This window comes from Battus philenor, unplaced genomic scaffold, assembly GCF_028537555.1.
Source record: "Battus philenor isolate CCGP_79_NKW_IND1 unplaced genomic scaffold, ilBatPhil1.0.hap1 SCAF_15, whole genome shotgun sequence".
NCBI classification, from domain to species: Eukaryota; Metazoa; Arthropoda; class Insecta; order Lepidoptera; family Papilionidae; genus Battus; species Battus philenor.
In genome coordinates, this window is record NW_027181677.1 from 4,118,044 (window position 1) to 4,144,852 (window position 26,809).

Consider the following 26,809-nt stretch of genomic DNA (forward strand, 5'->3'; position numbering starts at 1 on the left):
AAATTAAAAGTTGCCGTAAAAGTAATGATTCTATTATTTCTTTATAGGTAACAAAACATTTAAAATTTAAGAATAAAAAGTGTTCATGCGTAAGCAGAAATATCTGACTTATGACTTTAGACACCAAAAGAGCTCTTAATCTGAATATGTTTACACCAGCTCGCAATTTCTTAAGGGAAGTTCTTAAAATTTATTGAATATCTATTATATATTGCTAAAGACTCTATAAGAGCCGCGAAAAGCATCGATGGCAGGCATTTGTTCGAAACTCATTAAAGCCGACTCCATAATTTCTTAGAATCTTCAAACATGCTATCGCATACAATAACTAAAATCCTTAATTATCTCTATTGTTTAACAAAAAAACTATTTATTAGTTATTAGAAAGCTAAATTTCATAACAAAGATACAACCAAACTAGCCCGCGTTGAGTACATTCACCGAACCAGGAATCGCGTGTGGCGCCGGCAGCCTGCGATAGCCATCAAATAAGTAAACTATGATTACAGTGGCAATGATAAAAAAAGCTGCAATTTCACGAGTACTCATATTAATAGCACTGCCATCATTAAGGTCACCATTTAAACCAGCCAATGCAACAATATGTCCCACTAATATTTTTTCAGATAATCAACTTTGAAAAGTGTCAAAATTCCCAACTAAACCTAAAGCATTATTTTCCACAAGTCTTATACACTTATCACTGCCATTAGTGATGAGAAATTGTCCATTGATATATACGAAATTCAATTCCACATAACCCTATTCTCCTCTCAGGGATGGTATCTTGAACATCAGGAAGATCCCCACAATCCGAAATAAAATAATAACTTGGCACATCCATATCTTTCATTTGAAGTATTAACCTTTTATAAACATCACAGTTTCAAATACATTGTACACAAAATAGAATATATTTTGAAGTCAATCATAGTCATTCATATTAAAGGTTTTATAATATGCTATTAAGAATATAGTTTGCAAAGTATTGTAAGTTTTCTATGTAGCATAAATATTTTAAGCTCTTTTATTTTTATGTTTAAGATAAGGTATTTCAGTCCACTCATTCTATAGACTTCATACTTTTCCATCAGTGATAAAACAATATTTCCAATTATATTGTAAAGGCCTAAAAGCTCTCAAGATTCATTATTATACAAGGTAAATGAAATCTATGTACCTTCTAAAACTAATTGCCACCCTTTAAAGCCTTAATACATATTACATATATTACATACATTATAATATAAAATATTATTCAATTAAACTTAGGTGCAATCCTCTTGGCCACTTAACAATCTAAATGTTAAAGGCCTGTTTAATTGCAACCATAGCAAAGATCCCCTTTATTAATAAGAACCTGGTGGAATCACAATTCCTAACAACCTAAAAAAGCTTCGTGGTGTCTTAATATAATATCCCCATGTAATCTAATAAAAGTCCCAAACCAAAAGTCCCCAGGAAGCCCTAAAGCATGGTTAATAAAAAAAAGGTATTTATAGTGCAAATCCCCACCACTCTGCTATCTCTAATCCTTTGAAACAGTTTAAACTCAAGAAGAGTCCCTCATACACCTGTGACCCTGCTGTGGACCTGGCTGTGGCACAGCTGATCACTTTCTGTCCCATATTCGGCACAGAACATATGGACTGCTAGCTTCAATTGTAGGAGAGAATAGTATAGTATATAGTATAGTATAGTAATAAGTTGTTAAAGGAAGAAAGGTGTCAAATGATAAGGTTTAAAAGCAACTAAACCTAGTCAGGTATGACTAGAATGAGAAAACAAATTGTGATAGTATGTGATGTAGAATTTATCAAAGCAAAAAAAAAGAATGTAAGTTAGAAAATTTAATGTAAAATATTTTAATAAATGAAATTGAATAAAAAAAACTAAAAATAAAAATTGTTAAAGTAGTACTCTGGAGATGAAGGCATTGTAAGGAGTGTGATGAAAGAAAGAAAAATAAAGTATGGAAAAGAATGTAAAAGAATGTGAAAAATACAAGATGATAATGAAAATAAAAAAGTTAGTAAAAAATTTATTAAGAACATATTTGTCTTTGCATACCCAAGACAAGGCAATAAGATTCCCAATATCAGGAGCCACAAATTAAAAAAAAAAACTTTGAAACTGCAATTGCCTATAAACTGTGATATTTTTATTATTGCAAAAAACAATACTTATAAGTTACTAAATACTTATAAGATAAGAGAATATTGTGGTTACTAACACTTAAGTGTACTTCAGAAAGTAAGTAATAAATTACTCAAAAATAAACAGGATCATTACAAAGTGTTGACACTAATTAAATGAAAACAATCTTTTATATTTTTTTAGTAAGTATATATAAAAGGCTATAGGTATGGCTTCTTTTTTGTTATCATATGGCTGAAAAAACAATAATTATTGAATAAGGAATATATTTAAAAATCTTTACATTTACCAAAAATACTACAATTACTGTCAATATAATTATTATGCTTGGAGATTAACAAAAAGCCCCAAAAAATACACAAATATTTCTAAAAAAAAACATTGCATTCAACAGTAATTATTTCTACAGTCTTTATGCTTTTAATTACACAATGAGAATTAAACATTTAAACTTGGTCTTATAAAAATCAGTCCTTAATGAAAATTTTTTTTATGTAGAATTATTAAATCTACATTTAATAAACTTGACAGTTACACAAAAGGCAAAAATTCTCAAAAATGAACAGCTTAATTTCCGCCAAACAATTTTCTACAAAATGGACTAAATAATAATGAACTACTTAACTATTCCATTAACATATATTGATTAGAAAATTAATACAATATTAATAAAGCTTGTGCTTACAATGAGTAAGAACTAAATTATTAAGCTGTGTATCGTTAAATAACTATGTCAAGTTACATCTGCAGATCGACATAAGTTTTCAGGAAAGCAATAACAAAACTATGAAAATTGTAATAAACAAAATTAATCTGTATAGTAATTGCCCGATTATGCTTAAATTACTAAAATATCTAATTGAAATGTTTTACATTGCTAAATTCTCAACAAATATCAACACCTGCCGTTAGTCTACATGCAGAAAAATCAATAACACTACGACAAATTTACGTATCATACTCTTACAGCAAAAATTTAATACATTAACTTACATAAACTTTCAGGCTGACAGAATAAGTTCTTGGAGTTACGCGAAAGTATATTAATTAGTCTTAAAACAAAATACAGTTTAAAACAGATGTTATTTATTTATATTCATCACTAGCGCAAAACCGTTCCTTGCGACTAACAATCGTATCTTTTGACATTTCATTGACGTTTTGCGATTATTACGTTCCATTTTATCGCTCAGTTGGTTTACAACTAATAAAAAAAAAATTTAATTGCTAATTAAAATATAATTTAACTTAACATTATTTTTAAAGATTCATTATTGAAAATGTATAGACCTTAACATACCAGGGCAGGGTCCTGTAAGAAAACTTCTCAGGTTTTTCGTAACAGCTTTCAAATATAAGTTTTCATTTTGTTTTAACAAAAATTTTATTTGAATGTAATAAAATGTAATCATCTTAAAATAACCATGAAAATATTTTTCAATTTAAAATACTATTTGTTTCTCTTTGAACAAAATATCGTTTTTGGCTTAAACATATCGAAAGCTATTACTGTCAACAAAAACAGATCAAATATTACCGAAAGATAACGCAACTCAACTTGTACTTATTAGATTCTAAAATCACAGCATTATAGAGTAAAAATTTATAGTAACTGGATCATTGCACTGTATAACATGGTTTGCCATGAATTATGGAAATCTTAAATTCAGTAGTATGAATTTAAATCAGAGCACATATTATTATTATTCTTTAAAAATAACAAAATAGAAAAATTAGGTGAAAGTGCAAGAGCGAGTAAACACGGCGTGGGAAGTTGGACAAACATAATCCAGTCGTTGGATGCGGACAGCGCAGGGCCAGTCATTGTGGCGATCTTTGCGAAAGGCCTGTACCTTGCAGCGGGCAACTATTGACTGATATAACGGACTGAAGATGATGATGTAAAAAATATTAACAAAAAACAATACTGTAGGTCAATATTAGTAAATAAAGAGATAAAAAAAACACAACCATCAATTACAATTGTATTAAGATCAAGAACTTAGGTATTACTAGGCTAACACATGTACCAAAAATTTTATAACAATCACTTTGTGATAATTGCATACATTCAATGTAACAATGTTCCTATGGGTTTAAACCAAATGGGAGATTAATAACATTAATAATGTTTTATATTTTACTTTGAAGCATTTTCATATCTTGCAGAAATATCTTCCCAGTTTGCAACATCAAATATTGCTTTTACATAATCAGCACGCACATTCTTATATTGGAGATAGTAAGCATGTTCCCATACATCAATGCCAAATAATGGAATGAGACCTGAAATGCAGATAAAAAATAGCTTTTTTATGGCCATAGATTGCATATTCATCTTATTTTGCAATACTTATTTACTTAAAATTGAGATACTGAATTATTAAAAAGCCCTAGGATGCTCATAACGGTAATACAACAGACTACATCTGAAAGTAACAGATAGACTCCAGAAATAGTTTGTTTTGTCAATGAATCTTAAAAATTCACTCACAAAATCTCTGATTATAATTGATAGTCATTTTCATGATTAATAATACAGGGTTATCATGAAAAAGCTTTAAAGCTTGTTGCCAATAAATGTGTTGGGTTGCCATTTGTCCTTTTAAACCTTTTACACAAATAATATAATCACCCTGCATTATAAGTCAAAATGTGATGGGTAATCTATTTTATGAGAAGCCATTTGTGCGAGTACCACCACATGGATAATATTAGTTGCCAAACAAAATTACTGTAATATGTATGTAAATATATTACTAAAGGTCACCAACATAATTCTTTTTTACTTTATTTCCTAATTACTGAACTAATCTAATTTACCATTGTAACTGCCACAATTGAACTTGCATGTTATCACCTAATTGCTAACCCTTGTGACACAACAGTCTTGGATTTAAACTAGGATAGGGAATTTCTCTGTACTCCTATATCTTTACACACAATGACAGGCTACATATTTATTTTTATATAATGTGTACTAATATAAGTTTTTATATGTCTTTTCACATACAAGTTTTGAATCAAGTTATCATAAATGAATAAAACAGAAAGGAGTACTTTAAATGTAATTAGCATAGATCGCATAATTATATACTGTCAAGGTTAAAGCCTCAATCTAAACTAAAATAAGCTTAAAAAGAAATGTGAATCATTGAAGAAGATAGTCATAAAAAGTAATATGTTTGGTTATAAGAAATATTAAATAAATGGATGTTAATAATGGATGTTGCTTAGTTGATTTATATCCACAACACATATTTTGTAACACATACATATTTAAACCTCTTTGGTAAGCACACAATAGATCAATTAGCCATGTAAAAGCTCAGCTCATTATTTTTTTATGATAATGAATTAAGAATAAGGAAATCCATAAATAAATGAAACTGTTTCCCATAGCCCAGCAGATTAACAAGTTTTAGAGGCAGAGGGCAAACCCCAAAGCATGCAGAACAAATAGCCTTTGGGGTCTTAAAATCCTGAAGAGACTATCAACCAACAAGTGCAGTTAATTTGTCCACCCACAAGGTGACCCAATGACCATGTTAAGGTTGTTGGTAATAACACTTCATGTAAACTACTTCCAACCAGTCTTATAAGAGATTTATGGAGGAGACATATGCCCAGCAGCAGTTATCCTATGACAGAAATTATTATGGTATATCTCTTGAATATTTATACCAGTTGTAGCCTGTAATGGATCTTGATTCTGGCATGTAGCAATCTGCAATTTCTTCATTTGCTTGTTGTAACCGAGCCAACCCCAACCAGAACCTTGTACTCCAACAGATGCAGTTGCAAGCTGATTTTTCATGTTTTCCAATGATCCAAAGTCTCTAGAAATGTTAAAATGACATGTAATTCACACTTTATAAAATAAATAAAAAAGATTCATTATAAATTATCAAGTGATAAAAATAATAAATGATAATGCATACTCTGACCTACTATTTTACAATAAACTATTGTGTAAAGTACCTGAATAGACAGCAGTATTATGTAAATACCAATAAATACTAATGTTCAATCTTTAGTAAGGACATAAATGTTCATATATATGATGTGATTTAAAAAACTTAATATCTGAGTGTAAAAGTAATGAATAAATAAAAATTTAACTTTCTATTTTTCAGCCCTCTTTAAATTGCATCATTAATAAAAAAAAATTATAATTTCATAAAATTTAGATATAGCTATAGTAAAATAAATAAGATAATGATAATTACTTTTCAATAGCTTTGATGAGCACATTGGATGGTTTGCTGGATTTGGGTGAGAGATTCTGCCAGAAAATTGTGTGGTTTATGTGACCACCACCATTGAATTTGAGGGCTGGGGCCAGACTGATTACCGAGTCGATGTCACCTGAATAGAATTTACGTATATATATTTTGCAACTCAATTCAGTTGTACATTGATTCTTTTAATGGATGTTTTTAATATGTATGATATCTATAATCTATCCTAAGATCTACAAAATACTGTTAACTAATTATATGCTATTATATTATTAACTGTTAGTGTTTAAATAAGATTTTCATTTATCAAAACTACTTTGAGAATTAACAAAAAAAGTACTGTTTAATTGCTTCAGAAAAAGCACAAGAAGGTTCCGTCTTGCAAGGAGAAAGATTGCACCAGAGTATGGAATGGTTCACATGCCCACCACCGTTAAATTTAATAGCACTTAATAGTGACAACACAGTGCTTGTTTCAGCTGCTGCCAAATTGAAATAAAGGTATTGTATCAAAATTTATCACTAACACAAATAAAAGCTTTAATAAAGGTGTTAAAGGAAATGATAAAAATGTTTTACCTTTTGTCTGGGCTTGAATCAACTTTTCTTCTGCGGCATTTAAGTTATTAATGTAAGTTGCGTGGTGTTTGCTATGATGGAGAGTCATTATCTCCCGGCTAATGACGGGCTCTAAGGCACTGTATTCATAGGGCAGATCGGGCAACGTATGCTTAGAGCGAGTGGCGCCCACAGCACGTCTGAAATCATAACACAGTTATCATTAAAACTTAAAATATTCAACTACTAACACAAGTTTTTGAAAAAAAGTATAATGTCAAATTAGATAAAAAAAATCCACTAGTTTTACACTTTTACAATAATTATATATACTGTATATATTATAATTACATTAAATTTCCCAAGTTACGTGTAGCCAACATAGCTTTAATTTGCCAAATTTCCAGTAATTAACCAATGCCGGTACTACGCAGAGACTGCAATATTATGCAACCGCAGCAGTATGAAAACGAAGTTTAATATATAGTCAAGAATTTGCAAAATGTCAATATGATGTCAGAGAAGATAGATTAAAAACATTATGGGTTATTTTTCAGTAATGGCAATATTCTTAAATGCTACCAAATAATTATTCGTATAAATTCTGATGAGCTTACAATTTTATTCTTATAACAAGAAACTGCATTTTTATTTATTTTTATTCATCTTATCTCATTTATAAAAAATATTATTTTTTAATACTTAAAAAAGCAAAAAGTGTAATATCAAAATTATATGAAATAATTGATAAAATTATTAGTAACGATTTTAATTTGGGTAGGAAGGTGTAGAGGCAACTTCATTTAACTTTGTTAATCCGTCTTAAAATGATATTTATTAAAGTCAAAATAATTAACATACTCTAGATGTAAACTTATGCCAGATAATAATACTAGTAATTGATATAAAGAAAGTTTATTTTTGTTTATAACAATTATTAGTATATATAATGAAAGTGACACATTTTTCTTGCGATTTAAATTAATTTATATATCTTAGGGATGAACTTTGTAATTGCGTACATAGACTGCATTATCACATTACCTCAGTTACTCGCCTTTTTATGACTTTTCTGCAGTTTTTTTTTCAATATACACTATCTAATTGTTATAATGAAAGTTTTTTTGTATTACGATAAAATAATACAGAATACCATATACTTAGAAGTCTTGCTGTGTTAAAATAATTTATTTAGTCGTTATTATATTAATTATTTTAATTTTTCTTTTATTCTTCATATGACAAATGTCAATTTTATGTTTCTTTCAATAATACTTTCTAGATATGATTCTTATTTCTCTGATATAAAGTAGAATTTTCAGTATTCTTGGCGTAATAACAAGCACCCTACACAGAGAAACGTGTGATTACGCACGTGAACTCTGGTCGCTATAAGATAGTGTGCGGCTTGCGTTTATTATGTACAAGAAAACAGTAGTGTGCGTAAACTGTTACGACTTACGACGACGCAGACGAATGTTGAGTGCGGTGTTGTGAAGATACCGTATCGTTTTAAACAATATTATAATATTGAAAAACTCATTGTTTTCTTATAATGTAAATTCAAAATTTAAGTACTTTGCGTAACTATTTCGTATATCGTCGAATATTACGTACTTGCATAATTATCTAAAAAAAATCGGAACATTCCTTCTTGAACATATATTAGTGGTGTGGTGGTGTGCATTTGTTTATTTATAGATTTTGCAATTTGCAGTCATGTTATCACCCTGGTGGCGCTAAAATGTCTCAAAGGGATACCGCGATACACCTTGTTGCAGGAGGGTGAGTTTTTATCCTTTTTTGTAATGCTTTCAACGGTCTTTGTAATACGCAATAGCATCGAGCAATCTATGGGGCTGTGTGATAAACAATGTGTTTATGTATTAAATTTAACGTAACAGTCAATATAATAAACATTTGTAATTGCAAATTCATTTTTTAATTTGAAATATTACAGAACCGGCGAACCGAGAACTTTTTTAGCAATCAATAATTACAAGATTTTTACACAGATTCATGTGATTACTATGACCTAATTTAACCTTATGCTCTTTAATGTTGATGAAAAATCATCTCAATAGATAAAAAAGTTCTTCACATTTATATTTTCATCAATGTTATGATACACAAGTTATTCATTTCTTGTGATACCAGTATTTAAAGAGAAAGTAAAGAAACAGGTTATGGTTCAGGACTATTTTATAAAAGCCCTCTTGATTGTATGTTAAACAGTTGAAATTATTAACACTATAGTATGAAACACATTTGTGACATGTGCAATTGTTGATCATGCTTGTCTCATCATAAATATATTATAATAAGCTTTTAATTCCTAAATCTATAAGGGATTACTTGTAAACTTTAAATCCAATGAAGTGCAATTATTATTTAAGTCTTTTTTTATTAAAAGATGGGAATTTGGATTAATGTGATTTTTTAATACCAAAATATGAAGATTATTGAAAATCATTCTTATATTATAATAAATCTGCTGTCTAATAATTTTAGATATTTATATATATACCTACAAATAAATTAAAAAAAAAACTTTAATAAACTGCATTACTTTTCCATGGCATTATCCTCCACAATTTTTTTGTGTTGTAATGTAAATAGGATTATATGTTTACAGTTATATTATGAAAAAGGATAGAGTTGTTATTAAATTTTTTTACCAGAGTATTAAAATATTATTGACTATCAAAACACAAATGGATTTTAAAAATAAGACATTTCAATACATATTTTTATACTCCTTTTGTAGTCTTGCTGGAACAGCAGGTGCTGTAGTTACATGTCCATTAGAAGTAGTGAAGACTCGACTACAGTCATCTAAAGGGGTTGGAATACCACCACCACCACCACCGAATTCTGGCACTGCAAGCTCTAGGAGAGTCTGTTCGAAAATCCCAAAGCATCAGGTAAATTTGAACATTGTCTTACATTACATTAATTTAACTTTTTATCTTTATTGTTTTATGAAAAATTGTTTGAACTTGACACTTTTTCCTTATGTCTTAAAACATAACAAAGATGGAAAATGTTTGTGAAACTTGAAATAGAATTTTTAAATAATAACAGTTTTATAATATTTACTAAAAATGTATACTTGTATGGTGGAAGGTAAAATACAAGAGAATATCTAAGGCTGCCAGAGATTTTTTTCATCAAAGATATTTAAAACTATACTTTATGAAATATTTGTCGAATTTAGGAACATACTAACAATATTAAGTAAAACAGAACCTTCACTGTTTTCTTCCCAATTTCTGTTTAAATTTAGAATATGTAATGCATTGTTATCAAAATAATTATATCATCAATTGCATTATGCAATTGACTTGTCTTATCTGTAATAAATATTTATCCCTTTTAATATTTGAATTGATAAGTTGTATAGATATCAATTAGGAATGTTTTTTTTTTTATTTGAAACGATATCATTTTGATAGTCAAAGTGTATACTTTAATGGTAAGTTAATACTTTAACATTAGGTATATGATTTTATATCAATGTTTGAATATTTTCCAGATAAAAATAAATGTTGAATTTAAAACTTTCTTAAAAGTACTTATTAAGTTACAGTAATATTACTAATAAAGAAATACAATGACAAATTGAATAATAAGATATACAAATCTTATACGTGTAACAAGAATTTTAGCTATGTATTATTTAAAAAATATTTTTACTTCTATTATATATTTATATTTACTACATACTATGCCCATCTTGTCTTAGCAAAATTTATGAAAATACATTCACACTTAGAGGCAGTTATAGATTTTTTTATTTATTTACTATTATTTTATCAGGCTTTTCATTCAGAAGTTTTAGGTTTAGGTGTTATGGTATTATTTTTTGCTTTAATCAAATAAGTGTGCCTCTTGGCATAGGTCGCCAGCAATTTCCACCTGATTCTGCTTTGTGTTCTCCAATTATATCTTGCAGTCAGTTTTAAGGTGTCATCCTATATCTTTTATTCACAACCCTGGCTACACTCACACATCATGTTTCAAGTAAACTTTTAAATTTTGTGCCAGTCATTTTTAAATAATAAATGAATCATGATGGGTGAATGCAGCCAGGGTTGTGAACAAAAAATATGGGATTGGATTTATTGCATAAAGACATTATTCCTGCAAATTCTTGGGGTCACAAATACAATTTATACATAAGCTAGTATTTGGTTAATGTTTGATGGTATTCCCAACATTATATAATTTGTATCATATAATAAAAAAAGTATTTAAAATTATCTATAGGCTACCTTTTACCAAATTTTTAATTCTCCTCTTGGTAATTCTTGTTTATTTTAAAAAAAAAGTCCATTTCATAAACACTTCCATATCAAAACTATAAACCTCACATATGCTTTTAAAATATTTTTCTAGGTAACATGACTTGTAAGCCATTCTAAGCCAACCTCTGATTTAGGACATTATAAATGTATCATTCTCAAGTCCATCAGTTAAAATGTCTGTAAAGAAATATCAGTAAATTTATATGAACATGCAGTTTTTTCATCTTGTATCCCTTCAATATTGACTTTTATTAAAAATTTTGCTTCTGCAACAGACTTCATTCAAAATTGACTAACCAGCTGCAGCCCAAATACATAAATATAAATGTTACATATTTTATTACTCCAGTTTAGGCGTTATTTAATATCTTAAACATTACTTACAAAATAAAAAAGACTTAAGGGAGGTGTTTTATACTTTAATCTGTGGTACACATCTGGTACGTCATAGAATAAAAATGTTAATTTTGTTATCCTCCTCCCCCCCCCCCACTGTTTAATTTTTCTGTTACTAAGAATCCTTCTTGAGCCTTAATGAAAATATGAAATAAATAATTAGTCGAACCAATTCCAAAGTTGCGTTTTCAGTACGTTTTTATGTTTGCATAGACAATAAAACTTTTTGTAATTACATCGTGATTAATTTATCATCCGTAAAGCATGACTTTACTCGTTTAATTATTTTAAGATACTTGTTTCATTGTAAATATCTTAATTCAAAGATAGTTCATGAGCCGAGTGATATATCTAATCTTATTTTACGATATAATATCAATGCCAATGCGCTTATTTTGGCAACCAACAGCATTTGTTGACGGATCATACGTACACCGTCGTACCCTAATTTTCAGCCGGCTGATACATTTGAATTGGGTCGAGTGTGAACTCTATTTTTACTAACATAGATAGATTTATTCTATTACTCAGATTCTTTTATATTTCCTCTACATAGCTTCTCGTCAAAAATATTTTACAGACATATATCCAAGCAATAGGAACGGATCAAATCGTGGTTCGGCCCTCTCGTACCTTCTGTGTCGGATTGCTTAGAGCCGAGGTCCCCTTGTGGTGGATCTTAACCCTTGTCATTCACGGGGCCTTCGTACAAGCGTTCTTAGAGTTCGGTGATCTCCCAACTCAATAAAATATGAGTGTGTCCCGAGCCTACCTTAACACATTCGCTGCGTCAAAATTTTCTAAACATTTTTGTTCGTCGTATAAAACAAGAGTCGTGGGGTCTTTCAGACCTCGTAACGGAATGTACGTGTTAAAAGAGGTCTTACGCTAGGCGCTCTCTATCGTCTAACTGCTTCAAGCGCGGAATCTGCAAATGCCACTTGGGCAGTAGAATTCCGATCCAAAAAAAACCTCGCAATGTATAAAACATTACAATGACTTCATGCATTTAGTAATAGCTATTTGAATATTAATGCTTGAAAAACACTTGTAGTTTTTACGATATTGTTATCACGCGAAAACTAATAGCTTGGAAGAATTCTAATTATTGTTATTGCAATAAGTATGTTATTTACAAATCTATTTTTAAACATTAAACAGTTGGTATATTGTTAATAATATAGCAACAATTCACGAAATACGTAGAATTCGTTGTCGTGTTGTAAAATATAGCACGGGGGAATCTTGTTTTGAATATTTATGAACCGGTTTTAAAAACGCACCGAAGACCCGTTGTACGGATACGAAATGAATAAAAGAAAATCGGTTAGTTGCCGGTTTTTCGGAATTCATTGAATTAATCATATTTTAAATCGCTTTTTAATAACCTTTGGAAAATAATAAATAAATAGAAATTGGTACAATTTAAAATTTATCAATTGTTCATTTTTCCAGAGTGATCACTTTTATATAGGATGATTGAAAATAGTTGTAGATCTTTGAAGTTTTAGGCTGATAAATGAGCTGTACATTCACCCCCTTTAATGCTTTTACACCCTTAACGATCATCCTGTGTAATAAAAGACATGTTATAATGAACAAAACGGAACAAGTATTCGGTCACTATGTAATATATTACATTAATTTATTTTTTTCTATAAGAATGCGACAAGCTAATAAATTTTAGTAGTTCTAGATTTGCATCTGATATAACAAATTAGCAAAACATTTATCCGTTTAAATCTCTTAAGTCTATAACTAATCATCTTGTATGTCTCAGTACGAACAAAACCTAAAACGCATTTCCCAAACTGCGTCTTGTAATATCACCACTGCAAGTACGTTGTCAGATAGGGGGGTATTGATAAGTAACTATCGATAAATTAAAGCGAATATAATAAAGGCTACATAAATAGCAAATAACCTCATAACTTTCGTTACGATAAGATTAAATTGCATCGTAGATAAAAAAAAATCACGCGCAAAACATTATTTACGTTTTATATCGAATCGTATTTTTCTTTATTTTTGTCACGTAATTCCGTTTGTTTTGCGTCGCTCTTAATCATCTCATATTGTTCTATTCTATACTAACATACATTTTTAAGTTGGTCTGACTTATAATTCACGAGTCAACGGCGGGTTTGTGGTCTTTTAACCCTTTCCTTACCGCAGTCCGTTCCACCGAAGTGACGCTACTGAACCGGACATGTGCGCCGCAAATTGTGCACGTTGCATGGCGGTAAGCTGTTGTTCTCTGGTATGTTAATTAAAAATAGAAGTTAGGATAATTCTTAGTTATTTATTTGGCTGTAATAAATCTTTAAACAGGGATCTACACATATGCCCACATTACAAGGTGGATGCTAGCTAACTCAGGTGCTGGTAACGAAAGGGTTAATATCGCAATATATCTTGTTCCTCCCTGCGTGTTAGCCTTGACCGCAACACATTAAATTTGTGGCGCACTGTATCGCGCCATATGAGATCTCTGGTTCTATTAGCAGTTACGTATTTCGCAGCTTCCGCCTCTTTTTAAACGTGTTGATACTTAATCGGTCCACTTTTTTAAGGCCCAAGTCATAAATATGAATTTGAATGGAAATAAATAAGCATTTTTAGTGATGGTAACAGGACCCTGCGCTCTTTCTAGTAAAACTATTCTAAAAATCTTACTTGGAATATTTAAATAATTGATTGCTTCCATGGAACATTTCTATATTCGAAATGCCGGTTAACTGGCTAGTTTTAAATTTGAAAGATGTTTGAAATATTAAAAATATTGTTTTGATGTCAATATAAAACTGCATTTAAATTACCTACGTATAATTCATTGAGTACGCCTTAACGAGCTCAAGGGTATTTATAGCTCCGAAGTGTAGTAAACATCGCTGATTGGAGATTTTATTTGTTACGGATCCAAACAGATGCATTCAATGACGTTTTCTTAACGTTTCATCATGTTTTTACTCATTAGTTAAGTGCAAATTAAGCGTTTCCGTCGTGGAATGATCTAGTTTTTCACGTTTCTATTTGATAGGGTTAATAATAAATTGTAAAGTATACTAATAAAAATATATATCGGAACGGCCAAACTCCTTGATTGTTCGAGCCAATGTCCGTTGAAAAATATGGAGTTGGCTTTTTAATCGAGAATTACGACTATTCGGAAGCAATGTATGAATTGTGGTTTTACTTTTATCTCTGAATTTGTTTCGTATAAAAATGTATTCTGTAATTTGAGGCTGTTGTTCGACACAAAAGTTCTTTCCTTAATAAGCCAACGCATCAACTTTAGTATATTTACATCCAAATATTTGATCTCTGTTTATAATTAATGAGATCTACGACAAGTAGCTTACTTAGTCTTACGTGTAATATAATGTAATGTGTGCAACTATATTTTTACTTAATCGGATCATAGGAATCTTTCTACCAATGGTTCAGGTTTCTCGGGCATTTAGCCCAGGTACCAATAAGAATGCTTAACTCGTTTCTAGTGGTGAACTTGACAAGTTGAGATGCCCTCCAGGGGGCCCTTACGCCCAGTTATTCCATAGAGCATCCCCCATAGCAACCTAAAGGAGCATTCGAGCTTAGTTTCTGTAAAAAGGTTAAGGTTAATAGACTAGTTTTATATCATCACAAATCCCGAGAAACTAAAAATTCCAAAAGGGTTACAAACATTATCCAAAACTAAGACGTTTCTACTGTATATTTAACTTGTCAGATAACTCGTTTAATGTAAGTTTATATACTTGCCTTATTAGATTATATTTTCCTTGGTAGAGGACGACGTCTTTATTGATTTTATAAATAGTTACATAATAAGTAAGACATGCCGGAGCACGAACGATTTTACAATGCAAATACTCTAGTATAGATTAAACGACAATCTCGTTTGCAGACAGATGTATATTTTTAGTCCAGTGAATTTGGTTGAAAAAATTGAGGAAGCAGTGGTCACATAATGCGCCAAACAGATTATGGCAGGTACCTTAAGGTTTTGGGGCGGAGACCACAACCACCGACACAGTCTTTCTTCTATATATATACTATTGGACATCTCTGGAGGATATCTATTTCCAATTATAAAAGTCCTACGACTTAAATAAAGACGATGATGATTAAACGGCATGATAACCTTAGTAGGCATAATAGATTAGTGTTACACAAAATAATGTGATAAAACTTAAATATGTTATCTATTTTTTGTGTAAATAAATATGATTTGGCTCTTTTGTTACCAAGCGGAAAACCAGAATACGATTTTTGCATATTTCTTATTTAAAAATGAAATAGAAAATTTTCGACGTAAATAGTAATAGCAGCACTTCTTTTTGCTATCATAGTGTAAATTAAAACACCTATCCTGTTAAACGGATCATGTCAATTAAAACCAAAAGAGGGCGTGTTAATATGTAATCAAACAAATAGTATTGCTGAAGAGCAGCGCAAGACGGTCATCATAACGATCTTTGGAGAAGGCATTCCTTTCAGTGGCTGATATAATGATAATAAAGCATTGCAATTAAAGTATACGTTATCCAAATCTTGCAGTGTACGAATAATTTTTTTGTATGAAGTCGTTTTATAATAATAACACAAAGCCAAAAATAAAACGGTTACTTTACGTGAATAAATCCGTTTTAATTATTTCTTTCTATCGGACTGGGATCGGACTATAATAACTTTGACTGTACAAAGTTTGTTGAGATAGCTAGTTGACAAAATAAATCAATTGAAGATCAGCTTTGAAATAATTTTACGCTTGAGACACTTACATCACATTCCGGTTCATAGCGTAATTCGAGTCATCTTAAATATGATTTAGATTTAAAATTACTTAGTCAATTTATTAAGGACAAGCTCTGCCAAAAAGCGTTTGACTTTATTTTTGAGTGTGTTAACAAAAAAAAAATGAATTAATGAATTGATCTAATTTTAAGAGAAAAGGTATCAAAAAAATTACAAAAAGTGTAATTTAAAAAGTTTCTTGTTAGTTGGTGGCGCTTTACAATTTAAAGTAAACTCAATTTTAAGCTGACGATTATAAATGATTGTAATAATGTCATATAATTAAGCGATATTGAATTTAATATTTATTTTAGTATGGTTCTTTCGCAAATCTTACACCGAACATACAATTTCTAATCACGTATTTAGCACAAGGCATCCATTGCGTTTGTTCTGTAGTATATCTTCTTTTCAGTTGTGTACTCTTGTCGAAGTGGTCGCGCGGTCATGCCCCGGTTCTTTTGTCCCGGCTGCTCTCGCTATAAGTCGCCATATAGCTCTGTGTTTGGCGGAATCAGCGCATTCATTTCTTAGGTTTTTAGTGACAAAGACCGGTCTATCTTATTAAAGATCACCCTCAAAACCTCTTACCCTCCACTTAGCCTTGTCCCACCCCACGTTCCATTCCTAATTATGAGTGATATGTCCAAAGAACTTGAAGATTCATATTTCCACAATCGATGTTAATATAAATACATTTATTTATATGAAATTTAATTAAAGTTGAAACAATAATGATAAAATTATTAATAATAATGATACCACTAGCTCTTCTAGAATCGAAGCACCTTTAGTTTCATTTGATTGCATCAATCACATTCATACTCGTTTCGACGACATTATATATGCGCATAATTTGAACATTAATGATATTTAGTTCCGAATAGTTGTTGACTATCATCAAGGTTTTTATAAACATAAATATCTAAGCTTAGTGTATTTAGTGGCGGGTAATTTTTCCTACCTACCGTATTTATTGTTCTTTTAAATTATATCTTTCATATATATCTCTGTTAAATATGTCTATAAGTTCATAAATTACATTGAAAAAAAATTATTCACGATAATAGTTTAACAATAAGAAATTTAGATAAAACATCGGTTATTAGACGTCCATTCTGTTTAAAGTAGTCAACTAACGAAAGGACGATAACTTTATTAACGATTGTTGTACAGCTAGGGATAGCTTTTAATTTACGCTGTGGTGTACAACAAAAAAAAATAAAAAAACCTTCCTCGTAATTTACTAAGTTAATAAAATAATAAGTCGAATTGTTCAGTAAAAGATTTAGCGATTCAATATTATATTCATAAAAAGATTTAAATAAAGATGTTCATTTTATTTCATTCACGACTCCTGATATTTATGAAGTTTTACCATATACTTTGCGAAGGCCTTTTCCCACACCAACCCCCTTATTGCGAACTCTACTCGCTACTCCCCCGGCATCTCCTTCAGAAACCTCTTAAGACATCCAAAAGACGTCTTTACCGGATTCTATCGCAGGGTTCCCTCAATTCAATCACACGTCACACGCTTCAAATATTCACAACTCTGCAAGCGCAAACACATCCTCAGCAATAACCACTCCACTGACGACTGCTCACTGCACGAAAAAACGCGTGCATTGCTCAAAAGTCAAGCATTCGGCCTCCCGACGCCGCCGTCGCGAACAGCGTGGGCGATCCGCGGTATCATCAGTATCCTTCCTTAGATTGCCTGGTCAACGTTCCCCTTCAATTTTCACTTTACACTCACTATACAAACAACACAGACTCGACCAGGAAAGCCTCGAGTTAACTGTCTCATCCTCCACCAGAGTGTCTAATGCAGATTCAGAAATCCGAATGCTTTATAGAAACTAAAGTATAGTTCACGGACCCTTCGGTTCCGTGAATTCACTTCTAATGAAACTATAAGCCTCAGGGCTAACAGTGAAAAAATCTCGGAAACAATGCAATGCGGCGTTGCGTTTTGTTATAGCGAAAAACTAAAGACGAGGTTTAATTATTTGCAAAACAATAATAGGGAGTATAGCTATAATTGTTAGTTACTGTGTGTCGACAGAAGACGTCGGGATAGTGCAAATTATTTTGACGACCTTAACCTACGACTAGCAATATATGTTATTTAAATAACACTTCTGTATTGTTTATCTAAATTACAAAATAAATGCCGTTCGGATAGCTAGGAAACATTTCTCGTCCAAAGTACCACAATGCCTGAAGATAATGCCTGACCAATGTGTGTTGCCGGTGATGATTTACGGATTCAAGATGTGGTCCTTTACGATGGGCCCAGGATCACCCAAAGAAGAACAGAGAGATCTTTGCTCGGAGTTTTGATGTGAGATCAAAACAGATACGAGATCTGCAGAAGAACCAAGGCCACTGACGTAACTCGAACAATTGCTCGTTACGAGTGGCAGTAGACGCGGCACATCGCTCGTGCAACCAATGACCGTCGGGGTTGAAACGTTCTCGAGTAGCGACCACGAGTCGGTAGACGCGGCATGGTAGACAGACCCCCCACAAGGTAGACCATCAACATAGTTAACGTTGCGTGAAGTTGCTAATTGCGGGCAGTGCAAGACCAGTTACCGTGGCGATCTTTGTGGAGACCTTTGCCTTGGAGTGAACGTCTATCGAATGAAAGTGAGAAAAACAAGAAGTAAATGCCGTGAAATATTTACGACAAGTTTATTTCTTTAAGACAAACCTAACCTCGTTATACTTAAATCACGTAGTCGTGTGGAACTTTTCCCAAGTATGTTTCGCGGCCGCGAATTTTTATTTACCATTTCGCTTATGTCGCAGAAGTGTACGTGATTTCTTTTGAAACAAATTAACATAGTTAAACAGTCAGTAAGTTTGCTTTGTTTGTGCTATTTGAACTGTCCAACAAGCATTAGTTTGTAATACAAAACTCCATTGTTACCTAGCCCTCGTCGAGCGAAATTGCACGCTTCTAAAAATAATTCTACATTGAGTCTATTGTTTTACGCGACTCTATACTCTTGCTGGTAATCACCATTAATGTATAAAGTAAACATTTTCATAGTAATAAATTCCAAGTCGATCTCATAAAACAGGGTGCTTCACCCACCCTTCTATATAACATATATAATAATCGATTTTTTTGGCTTGACCTTTATGGAACGATTGCTGATATGTTAAATAAAAGCGTTCTCCAATCTCATTGAAGTGTAACATAGTACTACTACAACAATAATTGTATGTCATAGAAAGAGCTTCGGAGGTTGTCTAAAACTGTGATTTTACCGGTAACAATGTGTGATTTTATAAACAATGGTCTTGTAATATTGGACAAACAACAATGTCTAGAGAACTCTGTCTGTGGCATCAAGATAGCATTTCTTCATCTACCTTCAATATTATTTTTTAACAATATATATATCAATAATACAATGCGATAATGTCGACAATGTTTATGAAACTACTCTCTGAATTACAGTAAAAGTAAAAAAATACTTTTTACTTGTAACTTCTGTTAGTATATTAGGGGACTGGAAATTAATATCGTTTCTGTCGACATATTTTACAGAAAAACCGATTGATTTTTACAGATCCGGCATTGCAAATTTGTATACTAGATGGCAAAAGGTTGTTGATAACGAAGGTAAATATATAGGTAAATATAGTTGTGTGAATTTAAATAAAGAAAGCGATATTACTTTCCGATCCCCCTAATATTTTGGAAGTTTATTATCAACCGGTTGTCCGAACATACTTCGCATTGACTAACAATTACAAATAGGACAAACAAATACTCTTCTACCCTCAACAATTTTTTTTTAAATATTAGCTTTTCTCGAATGATGACCACAAGTGGGGTAGATGCAGCGTGGGGTACCTACCCCACTAGGCGGACCTATGACATAGTTAAGATCGCGGGAAGTTGCTGAATGATAAGACTGCCTGGTCATCGTGGCGTTCTTCGGGGCAGGCCTATGCTTTCAATCGGTGTCTATGAGCTTATATGTACATACATAGCCTGTACATGTTATGTAAATTAGACATATACAAAATCTCAGACAAATGCAAAATATAACAACGACATAAAGTCAATTGATCTTTGTGGTCACAGATATCTGTAATTATGAAATATCTGAGTTGCATTAATATATTACTATGGTATTCAGTTGCCCGCTTTAAACTGGTTTTAACATGTGCATAATATGCATAAGTCGAACATCCTTGAGAGTTCAGTTCGTTTGCTTCATGCAATTGTTTGTACAAAGTGATTGGTATTATTTTTTCCGTTGCTTACTTTGTTATTTTTAATGAAAATAACGACTTGCACTCAAATAAAAAACTTAAACTTTGTACTCGAAGTTTTTTGATGTTTTGCTGATTCCGCGTGTGCGAGCGAGCAAGGCATTGAGGTCGACTTGAGTTTCGCCACCTTGGAAGGTTTGGTATTAACCTCAGATTTCTATAAAATACGTATATTTTACTTGTAAATAGAAAAAAAATTAAAAAGTAAAAATTTATATAACTTACATTATGGGAACCGAAAATAATTCAAATATTAGCATAATTTATTTAGAAAGAATATGCACATAGAAGTAAACACACACACAAAGTAGTAAAATAACATAAGCCGCCTGCGCCCACGCTTATACATTGCCATAGCTAGTAAAATTATATGACCGTCGGGTCAGCCCGACGTTTTATACTTGCCAAAGACTGCTAAACACTAGCATTATTGTTATGAGTAAGGCCTCTTGTATGCATACGTTTTTTTAGATATGAAAATCGACAGTTTATTCGCCATATGTAGGCACTGTTATCTGATCTGTGTGGGCATGTTAACGTAAATATTCCGTGCCTGCCCCTCGGCATTTCTTTTACTTTTTTTTCTATATACATAGTATGCAAGGATAAACTTTTCTTTTAATGATTTATAGCGAGCGGCACTTGGCCTTTGTCTCGAAAGATAACTTCGCCGTGCCATGTACTCCTACGGCGTGTTAGCTGTACGTGCCGTAAGGCCAAAAGCGAATTAATTATCTTTCAGTTGCACGTCTCGATGTCTCCGTAGATACTACAACGTCTATTTCTCATGCCAAATTATAGATCGTATTTGGAACTCTCCTAGTTTTAAATTAAAGAGACTAGAAGACTTCCATAAGTAGTAAATGATCTCGTGTAAATAATAATATGAATAAAGTATTAGGTTTACTATTAGGAACTCTAATTCTCTATTCAACAATCGCTGTAAAACGCTATCTAATCACATACGAGATATTTACCTTGTGAACGCGCATGTGCACTCGGAGCGATGTTGTTTACTCGCGGGCGCAGCAATCAACGTGTCATTAACATTTGCCCGTATGCTTTGAATGCTTGCAGCGTTCCGTTCAATTAAGACTCTGTAAAGGCAGATTTATACTTCACCGGTCTTACGAATATATGTAGTGTAAGCGCTTAAAGAACGGGCTTTTTAACAAATCGTTTACTACGAATCGTTCAATCGTTACACTACGAATCGTCCGCCAGATCAATTATAGCTTGAGTAGTCTTAGTCCATCGGTTCCTGAGGAATAATTTGGTTTATCAACTACAGTTAGACTACAACCTAACACTCCGCTAACTCATATTCGGCTAAGTTGTAAATTATCATTATAATAATTTCATCCGTATTACGTCCAGTAGGACATAGACCTCCCCTGTAGATTTTCCAAAATACCGGTTAGAATCGGTCTGCATCCAGCGTCTTCCGAGGATCTTAAAAAGATCGTCTGTTCACCAAGTGAGTAAACATCATGCGCAGTGCCTGTCGATCCGTGGTATCTTCACTTTTCTCACTTACCACTTAAATTCGCTGGGCTTTGTCAGTTGCCCTTCGTCTACGAAACTCCTAATACTTGATTCAATAAAAATACCTGGCTATGAATGCCAATTAAGCTACGGCATATATTCTCTACACGACTGTGTAAACCCTCCCGATTAACATATGAAACACATCGAAAAATGCTTGATAATACTGGTCCGTTACTTGCTTTTTCTCTCTATTGATGTTAATGCTGTTAGCCCTAAGGCTTTTACAGCTTCATCGGAGCTGAGTTCAGGCAGAAGGGTCCGTGAACTTAAATACTAACGTTATATAAAATGTCAACTGTAACTTCGTATTTTTGTATTATTTTCACGTTTGTTATAATATAGTACACTACACATACTACATGATATTTATATACACCTACATAACGATTGACTGACAGAGAATACTGAATAACATTAAACCTTCACTATGGTATATACGCAATAATGTATAATAAATATTTATATACAACAAAACTTATTAATTCACATATAAATTACATAACTTAAGGTTACGTTTTCATTGTTTTCATATCAATCCAACTTGCATCCAAGGCCAACAGCAACCGTATATGTCCGGTATTAAAATGGCCCCAACTTGTATATTTCAACTGCTGCGTTGTGTACTCAGCTTAAAAACTTGTGCACTATTTACAATGTCGCACATAAAGCTAACGGACCTCAAGGTTCTTCTATAAATAGAATAAGGCATTAGAGCAGACGTAAGTGTAGTCCTAATTGGTAGCACTTTATGAAACTGTTAAATTGTTTATATTGAAATATTTACGACGAAAACAATCAAGTTTCTCATATTTTTATTAATCTGTAATAGATCTTAACAGAGGTTATTGGTTTAAATAATTTATTTTAAAATAAAATTGGTTCTGTTTTGCGGTAAGTATGCGACATTCAATAATTAACACGTTGACTGCCAACTGCGAGATAACTCGTAGATTGCGTTCCTTTTGAGGACGCCAGCTACGAGTTATCTCGTCCTGTGTTTACTTGCCATTTTTGTGCAGCTACGATTATACTCGAAATATATCAGTGCCAATATTGATAGACTGCTTCTGGTAAAAACAAAAAAAAAATCAACGCTGGCTTGCACGCACAAATAATTTATTACATAACGAACAATAAATATAAGTATGGAAATTAGTTCAAAATCAGAGAAAATTTTATTTACACATTTTTATGCATTTTGATGATAAACTATACATTAGAATTAAAGTTATTAATAATATAATATTATTAAATCAAATTGTTATTTTAGGCTAGATTTCTGAAAATGTACGTGGCAGTCAACTTGTTAAAAACTTTAAGTAGCGTAAACATGAAAAATCATACAATATCGCATAAACACAAAACAAAATCATGTAGTAAAAACTTTGCTTATCTATTTTACATATAAATACATGTGTAGGTAGAAATAAAGAGATTAAATAATAATTGACCGAAATCGCTGAAATATGATCACACACAATGTCAATTGTGTTATAAATGATTCGATAAGCAATCGATCTTGCCGAGGGTTGAGTCTCTCAGGCATTAAATTATAATTTTAAACGACTGTCCAGTGGCAGCCCTTGTTAAAGCTTTCATGGGTTTCATATGCCCACTACATATATATATGTGTGTGTGTGTGTGTGTATGTTTATATATACATATGTATATGTTATACATACATAGAAATTAGAAATTAAAGATTCTGAGAAGAAAACGCGTACTTGATTCTTATAAATAGGTTCAGGATGCCACTTAAGATTTCGTGTTTTTTATTTGTCAATGACAAAAAAAATGTTGTTAAAGGAAGCGGAAGGCAGGGAATAAATTGTACAGTGAGGAAACGAACGCCATTTGCATACATTATTAACAAGACTACATTATTTTGGCTTTTTTAAATGTTCAATATAATTAAACAGCGTTGATAATGCACAAAGATGGAATTTATTTTAATTTGCGTTTTAAAAATCGTATTGGTCTCGCGCATATTTATTTCCGTACGATCGAACGTGAAACGTTAATTTTTCTGCCAAAATTTATGTTATAAGGTTCAAACACAACATTCGCGATCGAGTTCATAGGCACACTTTGTGTTATTAATAGATCGTTACATATTATAGCTTGCACTACGTTATCATTCATTTATCACGTTTTATCTATATTTGTGTTAGCGGGCGTTGAGAGGAAATTTAATTAACATGTAAGGCTTCGTCTCCGAGCCACTGTAATTTTCCGCTGTTTTGATTTTGATTGATGGTGTGCACAGAAGAAAGGATTGAATTTTTTTAAATGTTGTCACACTAAAATTAAGTTTTATAAACCTGTTAATATTTTTCGTTAATTAATATCTCTTTTATTCATTTAAAAGTGATTTGTAGATATAGGATATTTTTAAAGGCTTTACTTTTAGTTGAAGTTTTGTTTACGATATTGTTATTTTTTTTTGTTCATGAAAAAATATAACATTAAAAAATATGTGCCTATTTCCGCCCTGTTACTCTTTTTTATGTAATTCACACTATGCATTATTTACATAGGATTGCGGCCTTTGCATATCATAATACCACACTGCGATCGCCAACCCTCCTACCAAGTGTCGCGATTATGGTATATCCCCCCATAGATATCTTTGGGGGAAGCCTATTACTAGTTATTAGTTACTAGTAGTCATTAGTAGTCGACGTTTACCCGTAAAAACTACTACGACTTTGTTTTCATATTTAAGATGCGTGAAATACTTTCGAGAATTAAACTCAACTTACACTCTTAGTGAAGTCATTTATTGCCATCATCAGGCTACGGGTGCAAAATAACTGCTACTCAAAATCCAGATTTGGAGAAGTGATAGACAGGCGATATGATGATGAGGGTTCGTGTTCGGATAGAGTAGCTTAACATCTAAAAGTTTAGAGGGATGCTCTTAATATTTTACAAAAAAATGTCAAAAATTGCTACTTAAACCTAGACATAAAAACCCTAACATGATTTTAAGAAAAAAATCTCAAACGTGATTATTTTTTAAAATTGTATTTGAGTCGTGCAAGATTTGAGCATACTCCGTGTCGCTGTGACCAACAAAACAATAACTTTTTAGGGCCATCATTTTTATTTGTTGTTTCTTTAATATGAAGTCTGTAAGTTTTTCAAATTGAAATATGTTTTGGTTTATGCAGCGGAAAACGTGAAACTTAAAGTAACCATTTTCTGCTTTTTAATAAATAGACGTACAGTCTACTGTATGCATTATTGCATTTTGATTTATTTAAATCTATCTCAATATCAAAGTAATATCAACCGGTGTTGTGGATCAGTTGTACGGGTCAGTTGCTCCAACGTTATCGATTTGAAATAAATACTGAAACCGCACGCATCACGTTTCGCCGTTGTTCTATTTATAATAGACCAGATTATCCATAGAGATGTAAATCTTGTATTAATCATATTTGAAAACTAGTTTCGACTTTCTTTAGTTTAAGATGCCATTATCGGAATATAAGCATAAGCTAGGTGTTTTAAGAACTTGGCGACTACCCTGTAAAATATATAATGTAATGTATGTATTATTATAATAGCATCATCAAAATCTAATGTTTTTTGTTAGTAACAACATCATATAATCTCCGCCGTAGGTCGCCAACGTCTTCTGCAGTCTGTGGGGCGTCTCCTACAGATTTCAATAAATTTAACATGCTAATATATCAATATAAATAATTTACATTACTCATTACAGACAAGGTCTATATTTTCTCTGGTATTTGTGAAATCCATAAAGTTCTTTCAAATTTTTATTATTTACACTTAAAAGATTAGATACAATAAGTTTAAATGTTGTGATATTAAGTAGGTTAATTGGCAAACCAAACAACGAGTAATGTAAAGGGTTATCTGTACTTGGGATATCTCTACGAGATCGAATCAGAAATGATCCGTAGAGGATCCGTAGAGGTCATCGGAAGACGCTGGATGCTTGCCGCTTTAAAACGATCTTTTTTCTACTGCTATTAACTGAAATGACTAATATATACACTAAACTAACTAAAAATACAAATATATATATATATGTATATATACATATGCATTTGTGTGGACGATCTCCGCTGTAGGATATATAGACTTCTTCCTTAAAAATTCAAAAGGACTGAACGGAAGAGGCCTGCATCAAGCATCTTAGTTTATTTATGAGACGTAATCAATTCATAAAAAAATTATAATAAATATATAATCGGTGGTACTTGTAATTCAAGTTTGTATACGTATACATAATATCAATATCGATCTTAACCACTTGAACGGTATCTGTTTTAATATTTATCCTTGAGCTCAATTCCTTGCTCTGTGTTGAAGTATAATTTTAACGTTTTCAAGTTATATAGGTCACGCTTTATTAGTTTCACAAACTATCCCATTTTTGTTACTGACACATTTAAAAAAAAAGATATTTTTTTAATGTTGCGACTTATTCGTTTGGCAATAATTGTGCCAAAGGAAGTAGTCGCGTCGTAACAC

The 26,809-nt window shown here is 31.7% G+C and overlaps 3 protein-coding genes across 4 annotated transcripts in view; 1 reads left to right on the top strand and 2 right to left on the bottom strand.

Moving 5' to 3' along the window:
• Positions 1-3,261, bottom strand: part of LOC137918948 (kinesin-like protein unc-104) — a 122,973-nt gene extending 119,712 nt beyond the window's left edge. The window contains exon 1 of the mRNA XM_068761894.1: positions 3,151-3,261. The gene's annotated coding sequence lies outside the window, so the exon portion shown is untranslated. The remainder of the gene's footprint in view (positions 1-3,150) is intronic.
• An 874-nt stretch (positions 3,262-4,135) lies between these two features.
• Sod2 (superoxide dismutase 2) lies at positions 4,136-7,455 on the bottom strand. The gene is made up of 5 exons (XM_068761602.1): positions 7,308-7,455; positions 6,978-7,156; positions 6,387-6,525; positions 5,842-5,996; positions 4,136-4,443 (listed from the first exon to the last, which is right to left on the bottom strand). Exons 1-5 carry the CDS (start codon positions 7,337-7,339, stop codon positions 4,298-4,300), a joined length of 651 nt encoding a protein of 216 aa, XP_068617703.1. The 5' UTR covers positions 7,340-7,455; the 3' UTR covers positions 4,136-4,297.
• Positions 7,456-8,391: 936 nt separating this feature from the next.
• Rim2 (replication in mitochondria 2) overlaps positions 8,392-26,809 on the top strand; it is a 33,845-nt gene continuing 15,427 nt past the window's right edge. Inside the window, exons 1-2 of one of the 2 annotated variants that reach the window (XM_068761600.1) lie at positions 8,392-8,741; positions 9,724-9,880. In XM_068761600.1, the coding sequence (XP_068617701.1) occupies positions 8,701-8,741; positions 9,724-9,880 (198 nt within the window). In that variant the 5' untranslated portion in view covers positions 8,392-8,700. The remainder of the gene's footprint in view (positions 8,742-9,723; positions 9,881-26,809) is intronic. The other variant, XM_068761599.1, reaches the window with a different exon arrangement.

Excerpts from the sequence above, each read along its gene's own strand:
- Sod2 (XM_068761602.1), bottom strand. The coding sequence starts at position 7,339 with ATGTTGGCTACACGTAACTTGGGAAATTTAAT. Across the intron at positions 6,526-6,977 it reads GATTCAAGCCCAGACAAAAG|GTGACATCGACTCGGTAATC; the intron begins GTAAAACATTTT and ends AATTCTATTCAG. Across the intron at positions 5,997-6,386 it reads CTCATCAAAGCTATTGAAAA|AGACTTTGGATCATTGGAAA; the intron begins GTAATTATCATT and ends TAACATTTCTAG.